This window comes from Mirounga angustirostris, unplaced genomic scaffold (assembly GCF_029215605.1).
Source record: "Mirounga angustirostris isolate CCGP_5_RB_7025 unplaced genomic scaffold, mMirAng1.0.hap1 SCAF_1, whole genome shotgun sequence".
Lineage (NCBI taxonomy): Eukaryota > Metazoa > Chordata > Mammalia > Carnivora > Phocidae > Mirounga > Mirounga angustirostris.
Window position 1 is genome coordinate 105681678 of NW_026991709.1, and position 20345 is coordinate 105702022.

The 20345-nt window shown below is 36.9% G+C and overlaps 1 protein-coding gene across 1 annotated transcript in view; it reads right to left on the minus strand.

Annotated features, from left to right (window-relative positions):
- TIPARP (TCDD inducible poly(ADP-ribose) polymerase) overlaps window positions 1-20345 on the minus strand; it is a 35887-nt gene that overhangs the window by 7491 nt on the left and 8051 nt on the right. The window contains exons 3-5 of the mRNA XM_045903490.3: window positions 7642-7810; window positions 6179-6339; window positions 52-330 (exon numbers count right to left, since the gene is read on the minus strand). Of these exons, the coding sequence (XP_045759446.1) occupies window positions 52-330; window positions 6179-6339; window positions 7642-7810 (609 nt within the window). The remainder of the gene's footprint in view (window positions 1-51; window positions 331-6178; window positions 6340-7641; window positions 7811-20345) is intronic.

Consider the following 20345-nt stretch of genomic DNA (forward strand, 5'->3'; position numbering starts at 1 on the left):
TCATTAGCTACGTTAAGAAAAACTCTTAAACTTTACATACTGCTGACTCACCTTTTATATTTCTCCCAAAGAAACTGGTTTTGGACTCTCAGTATTTGCAAAATTCTATATTTAAACTCAGGCACAGTCTTATGAAAAAGGTTATAAATGATTCGATAACTTTTGTCCTCTACAGAAACAGGCACTTGGATGAAGTCCTGAGATGGATGCATATAAACCCAAGTTTCAGGGTAAAAGTTTGCTGAGGTGACCCCATCAGGGCAGATGATTTGTGATGATGAGGTTGCTTCAAGAGGTGGAGGAGCCTGTGTGGGAACACCACCAAGTGTCCTAGAAGGGAGAGGAAGGAATGTCAATGTAAAACATTTAAGTACATCTCACATTATAGTGCTCTACAGCAGTATCTAAAACTATAATTTGCATAGCTTAAGTGCTTGTTTAAAAAACTATATAGAAAATGCTATGTATTAAAAAAAAATCTTAGGGGGTCCTGGGTGGCTCAGTTGTTAAGCCTCTGCCTTCGGCTTGGGTCATGATCCCGGGGTCCTGGGATGGAGCCCCGCATCGGGCTCCCTGCTCAGCAGGAAACCTGCTTCTCCCTCTCCCACTCCCCTTGCTTGTGTTCCCTCTCTCGCTGTGTCTCTCTCTGTCAAATAAAATCTTTTAAAAAAAATGAATAAATAAAAATAAATTTTAAAAAATCTTAAAGTAACACTGCCTGTACACAGATAACCTATTATTAGCTTCTTCCTAGCCTCCTCCTTATGGAGAAAACTCTGGAATGTACTGCTACAAGGCAAGCAGGCAAGCAAGAGCCAATTTATAAATATCTTTACTTTGAACCCTTGATTTCTCTTTTGCCTATATAGTTAAGGAAACTCTGTTTCTAGAGAGCAATGATAATTTATATGTATTCTTCAAACTTTGCTGTACTGGGGCATCTGGGTGGCTCAGTCGTTAAGTATCTGCCTTCGGCTCAGGTCAGGATCCCAGGGTCCTGGGATCAAGCCCCACATCGGGCTCCCTACCCGGCGGGAAGCCTGTTTCTCCCTCTCCCACTCCCCCTGCTTGTGTTCCCTCTCGCTGTGACTCTCTCTGTCAAAAAAAAAAAAAAAAAAAAATCTTTAAAAAACTTTGCTGTACTAAGCAGAAAATTTACCATTACTAAACACTATGTAGGTGGGGGGAACAGACTGATGGGGAGACAAAGTAAGGTAGGCAGGGAAGAGGGAGCTTTTAGGAAGATGACACAAAATATTAAAAATAAGCTTAGGGACGCCTGGGTGGCTCAGGCAGTTAAGTGTCCACCTCTTGGTTTAAGCTCAGGTCGTGATCTCATGGGTTGTGGAATCGAGCCCTACATCAGGCTCCATGCTCAGGGGGAGTCTGAGTCTGCTTGAAGATTCTCTCCCTCTGCCCTCTGCCCCCTACCCCTGCACGTACACATGTGACTCTCTTTCTCTTTAAAATAAATAAATCTTTTTTAAAAAATTAAAAAGCTTATACTTCTTGTATAAACACAAAAAACATTGGAGTAGGCATTGAAAGCTGACACTTGGTATTAGTTTCATTTTTCAATATCACATGTAACAACAAAGTCATCAATTGTATTCAAATTTTATAGCTTTAGGTGTGCTTAAGATGGAGCTAATTACTTTAAGCTTTAGACACCAGAATGTATATCCTTGAACCTTTAAATTCAGGTCTGTTACACTTTGACAGGTGAGTTTCTATTAAGTAGTAGCTGAATAGTTATTCCTGCCCAATTAAATGCTTAAATTTAAATTGTATTTCTTGGCCATTTTCAAAACAGAACAAAAAGGAAGAATCAGAGAGGAAATCTTGGCCCTGAGACCCAGATGCAGGGCCAGGGTACTAGAACACTCTTTAGCATACAGTGGTCACAAGGAAGCAGTAAGTCTGCCAAATGGATTAGGAAACTAAAATTTTCAAAAGAGCTTTGTGACACAGAGGTTACAACCGTGAGTGAACATGCATCTAATCTCCAAGATGATTCCTATCATCACCCTCCTCATAATCATAGCCACCTTATAGTAAGCACATACTATGGACAGGCATTTTACATTTATCACTAATTGTCGTAACAACCCTGCAAGATGGCTTGGTTATCTGTACTTTTCAAATAAAGAAACTGCTAGCATAGTAGCAAAGAACAGAGACAGGATTTGAACCCAGGCCTATCTACATAGTTTCTAGATGCATATTCTTTCCACTGCTATACACTTCACAATTCATATACATATATATATTTATATATAAATATAGGAGAAATATACATATATATAGTCTTTTTCTTCTCCTCAAGGCTTGAAAGTGATGGATGTATATCAGGGTTGCAACGCAGGTTTGCCTGACTCTCACTACCACCACCGCCATCTCACACAGTCTTTTAAGAGATGACTTGATAAGAAGCTAAAAAGCTATAGAAGCACAACTGCCTTCTCTAACACCTGCCCCCTTCAAGTGGTTGTGCCGATGATTTAGCATGCCTCAAGGTCCCTTGGGAGACACAGATAGAGTTCTGGGAGGAGCTAAGGCTTACAGAATCCCCCATGTACTTTTAAGTTCAGGGGTCAATTTAAAGGGGCACTGGCTTCTCTAACCTTCCTGACAGAGGCATAACAGTTCTTGTCCTCTGGGGAGTTTTCATAAAGCCCTGACAGATTCCTCCAGAGCCTTCATTCACTGGCACATTTTTCTGAAGAGAGGCCCCACTGCTTTAATAAGATTCTGAAAGGTAACTCCTTCAAAAGCCATCACTATTCTGGAGAAATGGCAGGAAACACAGAATATAAGCTATTTTTAGCTGTTCCCTCTATTCCTGCTCTCCAAAATGAGTAAGTTCCAGCCTACCAGATTTTCCAGTATTATTAGGGATTGAAGTTACCAAAAGAGGTGTTTTTTTTTTTTTTTTTTTTTAAGATTTTATTGATTTATTTGTCAGAGAGCGAGCGAGAGAGAGAGAACACAAGCAGGGAGAGCGGCAGGCAGAGGGAGAAGCAGGCTCCCTGCTGAGCAGGGAGCCTCATGCGGGGCTCAATCCCAAGACCCCGGGATCGTGACCTGAGCCCAAGGCAGACGCTTAACCAACTGAGCTACCCAGGCATTCCCCAACAAGAGGTTTCTGAATTGAGGGAGGAAGGTAAGATTCTCCCAACCTACTCTGCCCAAAATAGGTTTTAGGTTGCTGTCACAGCCATACTGAAATCCTGGCACTGACCAAAGACGACTCACACATACTTGAAGATGAGCCTGTGTAAGTAAATCCTATCCATCCTAAAACATTAAATTAGATTTTATATTCATAATTATCATCCATTCCTATCTACAGACGCTTACTTTTAGTAAGCCAACATCCTAATTGGGCTAAAACATAAAAATGCACATAGACAGCTGTCTGATGGACTTCTACACTCCAGTTGCCATGAGTTAGAAATACATATTCCAAGCACAGTTACAAATGTGGCTTTATTTTCTGAGGATGTTGAGTTTGTATTCAGCTCAAGAGTATTCCAATGACATATCATGTGCTTCACAGTGCTGTACCAGCCTTCTTCAAAGAGGCAAAATTGAAGGGTATGGAACTTCTACTCAAGGACCTCTGAAGAACGGGTTTTCAAAATTCAAGGTCATCTTTTACAGTTTCCTTCCCTCCCCTTGCCATTTCAAAAGATGTTTCCTAACTCACTTTCAATGATGAAGTAAAAACTAATTCATTTTATCCTTTTGGGGGAGGAGTCAAACTCTGTCAGGCTTTCCCATGACCATAGGGTGACTGTACAGGACAGATGTCCTTTCAGCTAAAATGAACTCCTAAACCTCTAAATCTGAGATTTGTTTGCTTATGCAGCCTCAGCTCAAGTATTCCAAGATTATTAAAGAATAAGCTCCTTTTTATCAGCCTCATTAAAAAGCAGCAAGCACAAGGAAAAACTATTTTCTTTGTAACTATGAGTGATGGATGTTAACTAAATTCTACTGTGGTCATCATTTTGCAATATATACGTATGTCAAATCATTATGCTGTATACCTTAAACTTAAACTGGCACAGTTGTATGTGAGTTATAGCTCAATGAAACTGGAAGGAATTAAAAGCACCAGGGAAACTCTCATTTATGAGGAGTCAAATTTGCAGGAAATCCATAGATTAAGTCGCCAGCCCACTCTCCTCACCTCCCCTGTTCTGGCATTCCCAATTCCTAGGCATCTCTGATTTCCTGATAACTGTGGCCTTTTTGACACTTATGTTTTAATCTGACCCTATGCATTTACTAACACTTAAAAACAAAACTTTCTTCCTGGTTAAGATTAAAATCATGGTCTTTTTAGACTCTGTTTTTGCAGTCTGCTTTTTGAAACTAATCCCTCTCAACCTTCTCCGACTAGGCCAGTCTGAGTGCCTCATAGCCCCAGACTCTAGGGCAGATAGGAACTGAAGGGCTGCATTTACCCATTCCACCTTGGTGAACTTGCTGTTTGCTTCTTTGCTCTTTTCTCATTGAAATGTCTGCATAATCTCTTTGATTTGCTAAGCTCTTACTTTATACCTGATTAACACTGTTCCAGACAAGAAGACTAAAATAGAAGATTTTAGAAAGAAAAAGAAAGAGATAATAGGGTGACTTTCTTTGTTCTCTTAAGACTATGTTACAAATAGTAAGGTGCCAAATTTGTGGCATTAATTCTACTACTGCTTATATTATTTTCAGAGTTCATACTTTTACAAAATAAGCCTAAATTTAAAAAGAGGAGGAGGGGTTATTCCATAATTATTTGTCTTAGGATTGAAACAATCAATGTTCACCATTCTGTAAAACTCCCCCAACAATGCAGCACTTGAATGAGCATTCTTACTCTCACTCAGAAGCTACATCTTGCTTGATTGGCTCAGCATGCCAAGCTGCTGGTCTCACTAATGAGTTCTACCGTCTCACTAGGAGGACAATATGTTCCTAACTACTGGACGCTGACACTGTCTCCAGCTGTGCTAGTGAAATCACGGAAATGGAATTTTTATTAGCTTCTAATAAAAAAAAAAACCTACAAGGTAAAATTTTTCACACTTGGACTAGGAAGAAAGCACACTTTTACTCAAAGCCAACATATATTTCTAAAATCAGCCTTACTAAAAATTGCTTTTGGATACTGAGCATTTCAGGGATTTTTATTCATTTATATTTTGTTTTTAATGTTCCCTTTGCAATCTCATAATTAGAATCATTAAAATTCTGTCATTATGATATGGGAAAAACACAGTTTGAGACTGAAATTAAAAAAAAAAACCTAGTAAGAATATAAAAACAGCATCTCTAAGATAAGTAGAAGAGAAAAACCAGTATTACTCTAGACCTCCCCCAATATTACTCTAGACCATAAAACCAAGTAAACCTAGCATTATTTTAAAAATCAGGCTCTAAATATGGTATATCTGATGAGAGTACATAACAATTTCCCTAGAGTTACTAAATTTCAAAGATGGCCATGCTATTGTTAACATGCTCCACCTTTTTGGCATCTATGGCTATCTGGGGGTGAGGAAGAAGAAATGGCACTTGGGAAAATGGAAGAAGAGCCCACCTACAATTCAGAAGGTTGAATTCAGTCTCAATCTAGAAGTATGACAGATAATTTTAGTGAGTATTACAGGAAGGTGGGCCTTACTTAGGAAATGAGAATGCAAATTCTTTGAAAAGAATCTTTCCCACGAAAATTCACTCAAGGAAGAAGAACTGGAGAATGCCACCTTGAAGGACTCTCTCTACTTGCCCTGGAAGTTTACCTGTACTGGGAAGTAGTCCCATTACATGGACAGTTATCATCAGGAAACTCAATCTTCCACATAGGAAGCAAATGCAAACTGCCTCATTCCAGATATAATTACTTTTTGTTGTACAAAAATGTTACTTCTCCTTGCTTTCCATTCAAAAAAATCAACTGGATAATCACTCTTTTAGTTAGGTTAATTGTAGCTTACCTGAACTCCACTCTTTGAAGAATTAAACCTATAGAATAACTCAAAAATTCACATTCTAGAAGTAATAACCAAGTTAGTCTCTTAATTAAAAATCTTTTACTCTTTGGCATTCAGTTGTACATTTACATAAAATGTACTCTCATTTTATGAGAGTAAAGATAAGGCTTTCCACTGACACTTACTGTAAATACGGAAGCAGTGTAAAACAGGAGCGGAAGAGGGGTCTCCTTTTTATTTCTCTCCTGAAGAATGAGTTGTGGAGGATGTAGTGGTTGTTCCACATCATAAATCGGACCTCTTTCAGACCTCGAGAGTTGGCTTCTTCAATCAATCGAATAACAGACTGGAGTAGAAAATAGAAGGTAAAGTAAAAGAAGTTAGAAAAAAGCAATCACTATGAAATATGAAAAAATGTTACTATAACTAAAGACAAAAACAGTTAACCTTGCTGTTAACATCAGAAAAGTTTCAGTAAATTACAGAGAGTCAAATTAATTCTCTTTACACAGGATTTTTGGGGAGGGAGGTATGGGGGCAAAGAAACAGAATAGAAAGATGTTCCTTCTTCAGAAGAGCATGGATTTCTGCCTTATGAAACATGTGAGGGCCAGGGAACTACTCTATTTTGAGGCCTTAACAATGTCCTGGAGATTTTTTTGTTTATATTTCTTAAGGAAATTTTCAGAAGAGGATTAAAGATGGTAGCGTATATAATCCAAATAAACTAGTTAAGTTCCAAATCCAAGAAGTCTTTCAGAGGAAAAACACAGGGACATGTATTCTGAGAATACATTTTAAACAGCCTCTTATTCTCCTTGGAAGGTATTAGATACTAGTGATTACTTAAAAGAGTCTCAGAAATCTTAATTTCATTGTGTATTATTAAGCAATTAACATACTAGGTAGTTTTCTTTTGCTATTACCTTAAAAGAAAACCTAAGGGTAAATAAGTCAGTTCTCCCTTTTTGTAATGCTAAAAATGAATTTAATCAAATCAAAGAAGTCAGATCTTTGGGAATGTGAAATCAATCTCTAAAGTCCATTTCATTGTTTTTAAACTTGACTCAGAATTCTCATTCAGAGGCAAAGTAAACCCATCATCATTTTAAAACCTTACTTTGTGATTTATGAGCTATTCTTACCATCTCAGACTAAGGATACATGTACATATATGACAGAATTTTAAATGACTGATTTGCCTGACCACAGCTCAATAAACATTTTCAAGTATTTCTTCCAGGGACTTAAGAGTGCTTGTTTCCCATTAGACTTCCGAAATGCTAAGTGTAACACATGATCCAATGAACATGAGCCCAGGAGCCAGAAACAGCCAGAATTACACCAGTGCTCATCTCATTAAAATTATTCCAAAGGGGCACTGGGTCTGAATACTTGGTCTCTACTGGGGAAAGCATTTTACCTCTCTGATAACAGTGGTATTTATGGATTCCAGACTAATGGAAAGAAATACATCCTCAGAAAAATTGAGAATAATGTTAATAATATCAACAAGACTCAATTTTACATCAGTAAGCTCTTTGATTTGTTGTTCTGTCTAGTCACTGTTGTGAAGGATTAGAAGGAAAGGACAGTGAAAGACAAAAAAAATTTAAATGCACTTTTTGGAAAAAGAACCTGTAAATACCTCAGGATACTCTCTCCATCCAAAGTGGTCCCTACAGAAGAACTTCCAGACTGTGTGATAAATAGAGTTTACATTGCTAGAGGGTGGTGTGGACAGCCTTCGTAGTTGGTCAAATTCAGTTGTTTCATACACATTCATGGCATTCAAATCTGCCCAAAATTCTTGTCCTCTAAAAAGAACCCCCCAAAAAGAACTGTTAATACATTTGCAAAATAGAAGTATCTAAACATCTCATCAGACATTAAAAATATGTAGTATAGCGTGCTGTAGAATTTTCAAGACTTATTTGGAATGAAAGGACATTACAGGTTGTTTTCCATTTCCTACATGCCTTTTCTTAACAAGACCAAAGGGTTCCAGGCCACGGAGTCATGGTAGGACTGACGTGACGCTATCCCACAGTATCACAGACTTAAACCAATCAACATAATCCAACCCTCCCCCAAACCCTGGTGTTTCAGTCAATCAGGGAGTCAGTTTTAAGATGAAGCTGACATAGGAAGCAGAGAAACAAAAGAAACTTCTCTTGAAGCTTGCCCTTTTTTTCAGAGGTATCAGTTTACCTAAGTCAATACAGAATACACAATATTGCCTGATGAAAGGGGGGAAAAAAAGAAAAAAAAAAAAAAAACAAAAAACACCCAGATGAGACCAGTATTGCTATTTTACCCAATATCAATACTATCTTTTATCCCAGGGGCTGGAGGGGGAGAAGTTGGCAAGACATGGAGAGAAAACTAGTTTGGATTATTATGAAGCTCAGCTATGAGAATATTTTTGTCATTTTGTTATCTGGCCTGCTGCTGCTGAATCAGCACTTCATAAATATCTCAATACTACTGGGGGAAAAATCCCACTATATGAATTAGTATCTTTTAAGAAATTATAATGGGTGGTCCAATTAAAACCTCTTTCTTTTTTAATGGATCTTCATCTAGTGTTCGAAACATCTGAACCATTATTTTAAGTAACTGGAAAAATGTACATTGTACTGTTCTTTTTGTGTATGTTTCAAAATGTCCCTAAGAACATATGAAAAATAAAATACATGGGCACCTGGGTGGCTCAGTTGGTTAAGCGACTGCCTTCAGCTCAGGTCAGGATCCTGGAGTCCCGGGATCAAGTCCCACATCAGGTTCCCTGCTCGGCAGGGAGTTTGCTTCTCCCTCTGACCCTCCCCCCTCTCATGCTCTCTCTCTCTCAAATAAATAAATAAATAAATAATCTTTAAAAAAAAAAAAAAGAAAAAGAAAATACATCATGAAGTAACATCATAGGTATCAGCAGAGTGACTAAGTTTCCAAACACATTCCTTCATCTTTCTACCCTTTCCACAATGAATTTCTAAATGGATGTCTATAATACACAGGATACTCCAGATCTAGTGGCACTCACAATGACTGGTTCACGTGAAATCCAGGTGTCTGAACAAATTTTCCCAATAATTAACTTATTTCCTTGCTGTAAATTAGAATTTTGAAAAGGGTATTAATTTTGACCTATGGGTTTTGTTGGTTAGTACAACACTTTCCAAATTCTGCTCTTGGAACACTTGTTTCAAGGACTGTTAATAGGTATTCTGTGTAAAAAGCATTCTGTGGTCAAATGTTTGAAAAAAACTTGGTTACACAAAGTTAAACAATTTACTTACTACGCCACTCCTCAGTCCCTTTAATATTCTAAGGTAAATATTGAAGTACCATGATGAGGGCTATAAAATATCCTTCCAAAATTGTGACAATGCTCTCTTCCTTTTTTTCCATGAATACCTATTAACATCTCTCAATAAACACCCTTGGCAAATGTCAGGGAATGAAAATCTATTTCCCGCCCTCTATCCTAATGTTCGTAATTTCTGAAACAGATTCTATTTGGAAAAAAAAAACCAAAAAACAAAACTCAAGTCATATATCCAACTAATGGTGCCATGAAGCACGTAACTTATAAAAAGCAGGATGTTCCTTTAAAAATTCCTAAGGAGCTCCCCCAAACCCTAATTTCTGGCTCAGAAAGAGACTGACCAAAAAAAAGAAAAAAGAACAAGAGTACTGACTAGTAGGACATGATCTTTAAAGGAACATATACTTTTAATTAAGTGTGAAATGGAAATAAGACAATAAAATGTAGTTTCAAGTCACATTTGGACACTTGTTTAAAATTTTTATTTAATTCAAAAGGAAAAAAGTGTTTCTGGAAAATTCTTTAAAAAAAGAAGAAAAAAACGCTGAAAACTACAACTCCTATACCTAAACTTCACATCAAGTTGCTTCAACAATTTGCACTTAATTTTAGGAGAATCTGATATTGAGCCGAGAGATTCTAACCTGTTTCTCCCTCTTAATTTCCAGTTCTACATAGATTTTCTTGCTTTAAGTTCATTTTCCAGTAACTGTTCCCAATTATGAGTTAAATCCTCAGTATTTTCTTTAAGGAATTCTTAGACCAGCAGTTATTATGTTAATATGCATTATAAACAACCAATGCTTTTTGCTGTTAAAGTACCAGATTTTATTCTGGACATCACTCTAGCAATTTCTGTTTAAGCCTGTATTATTAAGACTTCATAGATAATGATTTGCATGAGAAAGACATCTAAAACTGCAGCTTTTGCCACATCCTCTGTGCATTTCAGTCCATTGGGCATTATGAAATTTCTATGACAAATCCTAATTTACTACAATCAACTGTTCTTTGGATTGATGTATCAAAGTACTGTTTTAGCTCTATTTGATTTTCAATATGCTTTTCTAGACTTTGCAGAGACAAAACAACAAATTTGAAAAACATTAAATTATCTTTTTATAAGATTAATTTTACCACCTGCTCTCCCTCAAACAGGGAATGCTTAAAAAATCCAAAGCCAAGAGTTTCTTTTCTCCTCCATCTGCATCAGTAAAAAATGCATGCGATACAGATGCCAAATGTTCAACATATCCACTCTTCTTTATCAAACCATTGTTTCCTATTATGAGAAGGCAGTTATAAGTCATGTATGTGTGGTAATGGTGATGGTGGGCTGTATTAGGGAATACACAAAGAATTAAACAGATGTAGTTCCTGGCTTCCAGGGGCTTCAAGAGAGAAATAACTAACAAAACATAAAACCAGAGGCCATACATCTGCCTATCTAAACTCATCAGTGGCAAGTACCTCCTGGGAATGAGAGGATAAAGAGTAGGCAAGCAGCATTATGGGACAGGAGGTGGTTATAGGTATCCAGGAATGGATAAAGGTCAGGAAAAGTTAAGAGGCTTTACTGTATCAATCCAAGATAGCTTTCTCTAAGAGAAAGAATTTTATGAACAGTTTAAATAATAGGAAATAATGCCAGTAAAGAAAGAAAAATAATACCAGGGTCGTGTAGAAGAACAAGAAAAAAAATAATTCTTCAAGAGTTTCGCTTCTTGGAAGAAGGGTAGGGACAGGGAGGGACAGGAGCAGTGCAAATAGCTGGAAAAGGAAATCTTTTAAATAGGGGTACAAAACAGATAAGGAAATGTGAACCAGGATAAAATAGGCAACATGAGAGATGTCAGGCCATGAACTGAGGAAGTAAGCCCAGGGTCTCAGAGCTTCAAATTTAAGAGTATGAATTTAGAGTATTGAGCAGATGGTGATAAAGGGTTGAAGCAATAAATACAGGATGTGTGAAGACTGAGCAAGACAGACAATGCTAGAGATTGAGGTAGAGGGAACCGCTATAAAAGCAGGGTGCAATAATCCTGGTAGATGAGAACCCAATCTGGACTAAGGACGTACCCACAAGGGATGGCCAGAAAAGAAGGAGTATGGGAGATAGCCACTGTACAGGATTTAGATTTGACTAAATATATCATGTGGCTAAATCAATCAGTACTGACTTACTCAAGATATAACCCTATCATGATGAATCAGCGAAAAAAATCTTGTAAACAGATTGATGATTTTTGCTACAAAAGAATGAACTAAAATTGCTAAAATATGAACAATTCTGTTTCCACATGTTTCACCAACAGACCACCACACATACCAATATAAGAATCCAGATACAAAACGAATTTAAAATTCTGAAAAGAACACCCATTCTCATAATTTAGATGCTTTATAACAATGATTCTCCTCCTACTCAACAAATATCTTGACATACCGAGTAAGACATTTCCCAGTATTTATTATCTATGCATAGAGCACCAACACCCACATTAAGTCAGAAAGAATGCCCCACAACCATCATTTCTTCTATGTATATTTCAAATACAAAAGGAAGTAAACAAGGCCCATGATGTAAATAATAAACAGAGCTATAGTGAAAACCAAAACTATTTAAAAAAAAGTTGGGGTGCCTGGGTGGCTCAGTTGTTAAGCGTCTGCCTTCAGCTCAGGTCATGATCCCAGGATCCTCGGATAGAGCCCCGCATCGGGCTCCCTGCTCAGTGGGAAACCTGCTTCTCCCTCTCCCACTGCCCCTGCTTGTGTTCCCTCTCTCGCTGTGTCTCTGTCAAATAAATAAAAAAAAAAAAAAAAAAAAAAGAAAGTTGAATGAAACAGAAATTAGTAAGAACATGATCTCTCTGTTAGATAAATAGTTCTTGGAATTATGCATTTGGGAGCTCAGTAAAGAATGTAACCATTTTAGACAATTTCTCTGTATTTATAAGTTGAAACCAAGAAAGAAATGTGAAAAACAAAAAAATCTTAGGTAGACACATTGATTAAGCACTGGGCTATGTGCTGGGGATAAGATGAAAAGGACCAGAGTCAGTAAGGAGAGAAAGAGATACAAGCAAACCCAGTGGTATGGTGTGAAATGTGGCACAAAGGTGCTCTGGGAACAATTCAGAGGCAGAGGGCCTACCTCTGCTGGAAAAGGGGTCAGGAAAGGTATTCATTGGAGGTATCCTAGAGTAGATGAATGAGAGCCAAGTCTGGCTGGCCACCAAGCAGACAATGGGAGGCAGGACATCACATGCAGAGTGACTGACATGTGAAGAAGCCAACCAAACAAGGCACGAGAGATCCAAGAGCGTGCAGTACATACAGTTCATGTGGGAGGTCAGGATATATGTGTGTGTGAGGGGGATGATAAGAGATAAGACTGGACTGGATAGGTTGGGCTGGGGCCAGATAATGAAAAGCTTTGTATGCTGGGTTAAGAGGTCAGGACTTGATTCTGTGGGCAGTAAGAATCACTGGTGTATTTTCAACAAAGTTCAGACTTGCCTTTTAAAAAACTACTCCAGTAGTGGTGGTATGGAGGACTCATTTCTTTATCTTTAGTGGGGGGGGGGGAATGGGGGGGCAAGGGTGGAGACAGGCACTTATTTGCTAAATATTTATTAGCATGTTTATTATTAATAATCATTCTTATGCTTAGCCATCTGTAACTATTAGAACTGCACGAGACAAAAGATGATAGAGACCTAAGGAGGCAACAGTAGGGAGGCTTTGAAAGGTATTTAAGAGTCAAAATCTAACTGCGTAAGATAGGATTACATGTGAGGCTGAAGGGAATGTAGAGTCTAGGATGTGTCTCATGTTTCTGATCTGGATGACTGGATAAGGTGCCATTACATGAGACAGGAATTGTAGGAGGTGGAACACGTTTAAGTGGGAAGATGATGCAACTAAAATACAGAACTCAGACTTTAGCAACAATATAAATTTTATGGACCCTACTCTGAACAGTTTTAACCAGAGAGGCTAGATTTCAGAAATTTGTCTTCCATCCTCTAAGAGATAAACCTGTGATCTCAAAATAATTAATATTTGCCCTAATCAGCCGACTAACTAGACACAATTAATAGGTCCTCTTATTACTGTGATGTAGAGTGAAAATTTCTCCCAAAACTGAGGGTCATAACAATAGAATGATAAAGATCAAATGAAGTATAGAGACTATTTAAGCTCTTCTGCTATGGACTTGAGACAGGCATGACAGATGGGACATGTTTGCTGCTGCTAAAGAAATTTCACAGGCACACAAAATATAGCTGGCTTTTGATACCTGGCTTTGATGTTTCCAGAACTCATTTAGCAATGCTGGAATATCTAGCAGCTTATATATCCCTTCAAATATGTTACAAGGTGATGAGAATCAAAGCCATGGCATATACAATACCAACGTATTTTGTGAGAGCAGTGTAGTTATTAAACTTCAGAGGACTACGTATTCTAACTTTATGGTTCAGAAGCATAGTAAACTGTCATTTATTCTGTTACTAATTAAGATTTTTGCTAATACTGACTCAAACAGCACAGAGTTATTGGGGCAATAAAAATTTTTCTATAAATGCTTACATACAAGGCAACATCATTCAATATTTAGCAGAGGTTAAAATTCTATATTTAACTTCTACACTATGACATGGGTCTTAGTACCAACTGGATTTTCCCCCTTTGTATCCAGAAGTAGCTATAGACACAGACATGCCTACAAATCAAAATTAGAAGCTTACATTATTACGCATATGGCCCTCAGTAGTTATGGGTGGGCTAAGAATCAAATGTTGACAATTAAATCTGTCCACCTCTAAGGAGACTGACTAAATCAAGACAGGATTGGTGAGGCTTAGCTCACTCTGTAAAACAATTAACATCAAACTTGGATCACGGATTTAGCTTATGGTTCTAAATACTCAAATGATTTTGGGTAGGTAAAAATATTCTTCACTTTAAGATACAATGAGTTTCTAGGAATCAATTCTTAAAATGGGGATCATTTTAAGGCAAAATTCTGACTGCATGCGCTGCTCTCTGGTGCCTCCTGAGACATCTTGGAAACAGGTGAATGAGAAGGCAGAAAGTGAGTGGATGCTGTCTAGAATCACACTGATTTGTGTTGTGTGTTAAACACCATGTCTGATTTACAAATTGTGCGAATCTAACTGTGGTCTTAAAGTCACTATAGAAATGAACACTGTGAAATAAAAAATGACAGGATAAACAAGAGGAGAAAAAAGGCAAATTTTTTTGAAAGAATGAAAGAATACCATTTCATTCTTTAAGCTTTTATAATTCTATATTCTCCAAAAGCATGTAGGGAACTAAACAAATACTAACATAGTTTATTCTCAAAAACCTTGTACTAAGACACATTTGAGTACACCTAAGTGCTTCCTAAACCCTAAAAAATACCATACACTGAAGTACCCTCTGTCCCACTAAAAGGAAATTATAATATCCACTTGAGGAAAAGAACCTGCTAAATTTTGTTATGTTGGGCTTTTTGTTTGTTATTACAAAACTATCAGATCAAAGGAAAAAACACAAAAGAATTACTTACTAGAAAGATGTGGATAAGCCTAAAATCTTTAATAAATAAAAATTACACCTATGAAATCAGAAGATCTCACTGCTATCTATTTAGAAAGGCATGGGATTAAATTTTGCACTCTGAAGATATCAGAAATGTCATACAGCCTTAACTTTGAGCCAAGTTCAGTCACATGTCCTGAGGCTCCTAGAAGGCAACTTAAGTGAGACATACCTCTCAACCATGGCCTGAAGAGGAAGTGAAACTTAATTTCTATAAGAACAGCTGGGATATGTGTTATACCTTATACTGCCTTAAATTATGCAGTTACTGCTTTTTATGAAGATGAGTAAATATCCTGTTTGTAAAATGAAATATTTTTAAAACCGTGAAGTTTTCATCTTACCTCAAAATAGACAGTAAAAATTGTTTGCCATGTACTCAGGGCACCATACGGATTAATTCAATTTTGTGAATATAGAATTTGACAGCATTGGAAGAGGGCTAAAACATATTTGTTTATACAATTTTTCTACTTGATTATAAAATCAATTTTATGTAAATGCTAAAATTACTTTAAAATAATTGCTTTCAGGTGCCTGGGTGGCTCAGATGGTTAAGCTTCTGCCTTCGGCTCAGGTCATGATCCCAGGGTCCTGGGATCGAGTCCCGCATCGGGCTCCCTGCTCAGCGGGGAGCCTGCTTCTCCCTCTGCCTCTCTCTCGGTCTCTTATGAATAAATAAATAAAACCTTTAAAAAAAAATAATTGCTTTCAAATAACCTCAAATACCTCAGAACTCATTTACACGTAAATGAAATACTAATTATAATTATCATAAAATATATCCTCTAATAACCACCAGTAAAAAATACAATTAGCTTAATTTATAGATCATCTTTTAAAATTACAAACGCCTTAAAAAAGGGTTTTATTCAGAATCTTCTCAACTTAGCCTTGTCTTTTTTCCCCACTTAGTACAGATAAACTGACAAATGAGCAAATTAAAAATAAACAGTTTGATGGCTTATTGTGAGAACCCAGAGATGACTAAGAAGCTCTCAAGACTAGAGATTTGAATGTGTGCAAACTAACCATACAGAGAATTCATCATTTCCTGAGTTTTTTAAAGCAAATTTCTCAAAGAAAAAAAAGACTTCCTACAGAAAACATATTAGGAGATACTTTTTTTATTACCTACATTTCATAAACTATGACCACAAAACCTTTCAATAGGGCTTTAAATCAGTAACTTTTTCTAGGGGAGAGGATTCTATAAAACCAAGTTTCTCTGACAGATTCAATTTTATCAATAGTTAAAATAGCCTAAATTATTTTTCGGTAACTAATTGTAGAACACTTTATACAATGCTTCTGACTGTGTGGCAGCATTTGGACAATTGAAACGTCAGAAAGTAAGCAAGCAAAGTGCCTTCTGTTTCATATATTCTACCCCCATTCAAGGATGTCTTTCTTTTATTACCTCAGAAGGCAAATCTACTATTTCTCCTGTGCTTATTTTTATTCTCTCAATGCCTGGAAATGAAAGAGCAAAGCCAGGTGACAGTCAGAAACCAAAGACCAACCGCAGCAGGAAATTATTTACAGTATTTTGTGCCATTTGCCCTCTCTACGCCCTGATCAGCTGCAGGGGCTGTGAAGATCACAAGGTGCAGGCAAGATTCTGAAAGCATACACACTACCGCAAGCAAAATCACCCTTGGGCCTCTATCCCTGCCATTCTTCCCTGACTATTCAGTGCTGGTAAAAATTTCAAGTAAAGAAGGTCACCCAAACTCTATGGCTATATGTCAAATGAGAAGGGATAGTTAAAAAACTCAATCCAAAAAGAAAAAGAAAAATTTTTAATTTTAATTTATTGACACAGAGACAGAGAGAACAAGCAGGGGGAGCAGCAGAGGGCGAGGGAGGAGCATGCTCCCGCTGAGCAGGGAGCCGGATGTGCGGCTTGATCCCAGGACCCTGAGATCATGACCTGAGCCTAAGGCACACTTAACCGACTGAGCCACCCAGGTACTCTCAAAAAGAAAAAAAATTGTAACAAAGAGAAATTCCTATAAGTATGGCCTAAACATATTTTCCAGTCATATGAGAAGTGCTATGTTTCACATAAAGAGTATTCACAAATCCTTCCTTATGCTCAGAAGCAAGAGCCAAAATAAAGGACATCCATTTGCAGAAAGAATACAAATTTCCTGAACTCCTTCTCAAATAACTTAGTCATGGGAGATTCTAATACACTCCTGACACATTTTGTGGCACACATACTTGCAAATCACTGGTTTCTGTAAAATGTAAAAGGGAATAGTCACTGACATTCTCACTAAGAGCTTACCCTTTCACTGTGATGACCAGGCAAAGGTTCTTTACTGGCCAAGTAGGTGTTACCAGTAAGTAAACAGCACATAGCAGAGAAAGATCAAGGAGACAGACACATTTTGTTGTGTGGACACAGCAAATAGGAATGCTTAGTTAACTCCCTTCTATGCTTGTCTTAGCAACAGAACAGGTTAGTTCAGCAAGGAAAATTGTAAGTTTCACAATTAGAAGTTTATTAATATCATCAACTTCTAAAATTTAAGTTACTGATCACAGAATTGGTTATAGTTAGCACAAGACTGCAATACCTTAATTTTGCACAAATCAAATATAAACCTTATAAACTACCAAGTTGAATAAATGGAATTTATTATACATAAAATCCTTTTTTTCCCCACCGATTTCAAAATATATTTCAGAACTTACCCCTTGCAATTTCAAATTTCCTTATTAACAAGGAATTAATCTGTATTAGAATTTCAAGGCTTTTAATTCATGTGTCAGGGACTGGGCTGGATTAGGTTTAACACAGGGATTTTAAATAGAGGCAAGTCTGTGCAGTATAATTCCTGGTCCCTAGAAAGCACTATCATAAATAATCTATAAATATAAGAATAATACATTTGGTTTTGTTAAAGAAGTTCTTCATATCTAAAATGTAACTTGTTTGCTTCTAGAAATGGTGAACTTTAGAAGTATTTTATTCTTTTGTATAGTTTGTGCTTCTGGTATTGCAAAGTACAGTTCAACCCAAGATCTTAAGCTAATACTCAAAAATTTCACACCCAGAATGAAACAGAACATAGCTCAACCCTCTGCACTCTGGTATCTTCCAAAAAGATACAAAATCACTCATATTCACTTAACTTCAGTTTAAGACTCCCAGTTTTATTTTAAAAGAGAAATTCTGCTGCTTTTATGAAGAGAATTTCTTGCAAAACTTACCGGTATCTAATTATCAGAACCAGGCTTATAAAGTTGTGCTAGAATAATCAAGAATCATCTTATAGTTCAAAACATGTTTTTTCCTTTGCAAAAATGATACACACAAATACTTAAGTTTTCCTTCCACAAAAAGACAAATGCAACTCTCAAACAGGACACTAATAGTTATTAAAGGTTGCTGATCTACATTAAGAGGACCTCCGGTCCTAATCAAAATTATTATAATCAGACAAAGGATGCAAAATCTGGTGGTCTCAAGTCAGAGGATAAGAAATAAAAGAGGTCAGAGGAAACTAGTCAATCTCAAATGGCTGGATTTTAGTAGCATTTCTTGAGTAGCCCAGGTTTGTATGAGCTACATACTGTTTCACCCTTTAGAAAGAGCCCCCACGCCCAATATAAAACTAAGGATCACCAACTAAGATCGGAGATGCACAGATAGAATTTATAAATTTACTTGCTTTATGGTAGAATGCAAATCCAGAATCCAGAAATTCTAGTGTAACAGTAGGAAATAGATTTACAGGAACACAGTAGAGTTAATCAGTCAAATTGCAGTTTTTGCATGTCCACATGTACAGAATGAAATCTCAAATGATGAATGGAGCATTCTTATTTTTTCCCATTTATTTACAATAAAACATAAAAGCTCTAGAGTCAACTCAAGAAAATGCATACTGTATCATGCAATTATTTTTAGGGACTGCCAGATAACCTTATAAGCCATTTCCTTCAACTCTGACTTAAAAGTTATATATCTATGGCTTTTGCAAGGTTCATTTTCATTACTGTAAATACTTCAGGAACAGACTGACCCTAACCTGAAGCCAGGTGACAGCTGCTTCAAAAAGTCTAATCTGCTTATTAACAAAAACCCAGAAAGGGAATAAATGGATGATTGCTATTGATTCCCATGATAGCTCTACAGAGACCCAGTAACTTCTCTGGATTAGTATAGAAAGAAGCCAATTAGTTTTATTTCATATGTAAATAGAGCATAAAGAGGTACAGAAAATAATTCATTGGATTGCTTTATCCTAAAGCAGAAGGCACACATTTTGAAAGTCACTTCAAACACAGTTCTTGCTTATGGAGCTCTCTCTTTCTCTTAGGCAGGAATTTTTAAAATAAATTCAAACTCATCCAGCTGTGTATATTCAAGAAATACCAAAAAGTCACAAGGCATAGTAAGTTTCAGCTGTTCTACTCTCTCCAGTGTTATCAATAACACATAATGAGTTAGTTCCTATATCATCACAGCTGTGCAGGCCAGAGCTAACTTGGCTAATTTAACTATTCCAGCATAGTTCAGTCAGGAGCTTGCTCTACTTTAGATAATCCACTCTGCAAGTCAAATAGAAAATAGCAGCATATGCCCTATATTATCATTAATAGCACTTCTCCCTGTCTTCTTTCATGGAGTTCTGTGAAGTCATCTAATGGTATTGTCCCTTAGAGTAAAAAAAAAAAAAACAAAAAAAACAAAAACAACCTTCTAAGAGCAATTAACAATCAAAATCAGTCAAAAGTAAGACTGTAACACCACTCTAGGCTTAAACCATAAACTAATAAAACTCCCTCTCATATCAATAAGCTTTAATTCCAAAAGAGGAGAAAAAGAACACTGGCCTCTGAGAAAAATTAACCATGGAGTCTAGTCTTCTGCAACTTTCTTCTTCACCCTCCTCCTCTTTCAGGAATTCAGGATTAGAAATAATCACTTAACTTGGGACTTATTTTCACCTACAGATTACCTACAAATAAAGTTTGCAGAGTGCCTTTCCTTCACGGGTGGTAGTAACTAGAAGACTATTCTGTATTCTGGCACACTTTAACATGAATATAATATGAAAAACAGTGGTGATCTCAGTTGCTAAAGAGAAATTTGCACATCCTTCACAATTTCAATTATCCACGACAGTATTCTATACAGTTAGTAAAGCTCTTTCAAAACTGCTTAGTCCTGCCATTTAGTATCATTTTCTACTAAGGATGAGTGCTTAAATTGTCAGAGACCGTGTTTTCTTAATCGAAAACACAACATTCAATGTTGTTTTCTTAACTGTGTATTTGGAATTTGGAAATTCTCCTAAGCCCATCCCGTGTGCAAAAGAAGCCTTGGCATCTAAATATGGGGAGTTCATACATACAACTAGTTACCAGTTGATGTCAGCAATAAATATCTGGAG